This window comes from Zingiber officinale, chromosome 6B (genome assembly GCF_018446385.1).
Source record: "Zingiber officinale cultivar Zhangliang chromosome 6B, Zo_v1.1, whole genome shotgun sequence".
Lineage (NCBI taxonomy): Eukaryota > Viridiplantae > Streptophyta > Magnoliopsida > Zingiberales > Zingiberaceae > Zingiber > Zingiber officinale.
The window spans coordinates 124086147-124087418 of NC_055996.1; the positions used below are offsets into that span (position 1 = coordinate 124086147).

General features: G+C 45.4%; 1 protein-coding gene across 1 annotated transcript; it reads left to right on the top strand.

Moving 5' to 3' along the window:
- Nucleotides 1-589: 589 nt before the first annotated feature.
- Nucleotides 590-1272, top strand: LOC121990625. The gene has a single exon (XM_042544728.1). It carries the CDS (start codon nucleotides 771-773, stop codon nucleotides 1170-1172), a length of 402 nt encoding a protein of 133 aa, XP_042400662.1. The 5' UTR covers nucleotides 590-770; the 3' UTR covers nucleotides 1173-1272.

The window sequence follows — 1272 nt, forward strand, 5'->3', positions numbered from 1 at the left end:
CTGTCATCCAAACCTTAGAGAGTTGGTAAGCTCATGTAAACAATGGATTAATCGATTTCCAAAAAAGCAGAAGATCTATGCCCGCCGGCTCCTTCATAAACTATGTATTCATAGAAATGGATGTACGACACTGTAGCATGGAAGTAGCTCTTCAAGCATAAATGAAATCGGAGAAGCATCATGGTACAAAATCTCTCAAGTTCATTGAATGACTTGAATTAAATCAATCAAACACATATTAACTTCTCCTAATAAAGACGTCGCTACGTGTTCACACAGTGACACATACCAGCCTTATGTGGCTTATATGGAGAACTGAGCCCCGGTCAACCACGAGCCTTTTTAACGGATAAGATCGGAGATATTTAGATTCACGCCACCTCATCAGTTATGCATGTACTGACTTCATTGGCCGACGCGTAATCTTCACGTTCTCCGAAGAGAAACAATTCACAAAAACTGCGACAAGCTGATGTGAATTCTAAGAAACATTGTCGTAGATTTGTCTGATTTTGGATACGATCCACGTTAAATACTTGTTTAAAGTCTAAACATGTGTTTGCCCATTCTCCAGCGGTCGCCCCTCACGAAGAAGGTCACGTTCCACTTCCCAACGCAGCCTCTAATTTAAAAAAAAATAGTTTTTTTTTTAAAGAAAGGAGGAGTTGCGATCTGATACATCCAAGCTTTATATATTAGAGTTTCACTGATACTGTTTGCTCCCAGCTCCTTTTTTGTTCCCCAGTCCTGGTCCCTGTCTCTTTCTCGCCATGGCTAATACAAACATGGTTTGCTCCATGTGCGGCGATGTCGGCTTCGCCGATAAGCTCTTCCTCTGCATACGCTGCAACTACCGGTTCCAGCACTCGTACTGCACCAACTACTACGAGGAGGCGGCTCTGGCCTCCCCCGCCGTCTGCGACTGGTGCATATGCGAAAGCAGGAGCGCAAGTGAAGCCAAGCGCGTCTCCTCCCTTCTCTACTCGAAGAAGCCAACGGCGGCCGGCAGAGATCACTCTACTGGTAGCAGCGGCTCCGGCGCCGGCGACAGCAAGCTCAAGCAAAGCAGTGAGCAGGAACAAATCCGCGGCCGCAGCAAGTCCGGCGCCACCGCTGCTTCTTCCAAACCTACTGCCCGCCGGTACAAACTACTCAAGGATGTTTTGTGCTGATCATACAAGTAATAGGGCTTTGCTTAATTATGATATATGTATATATAAATGTAGTCTCTGTCTGTAATTAATGATATAGACGATGTGCTAATTTGCTACA

Excerpts from the sequence above, each read along its gene's own strand:
- LOC121990625 (XM_042544728.1), top strand. The coding sequence starts at position 771 with ATGGCTAATACAAACATGGTTTGCTCCATGTGCGGCGATGTCGGCTTC.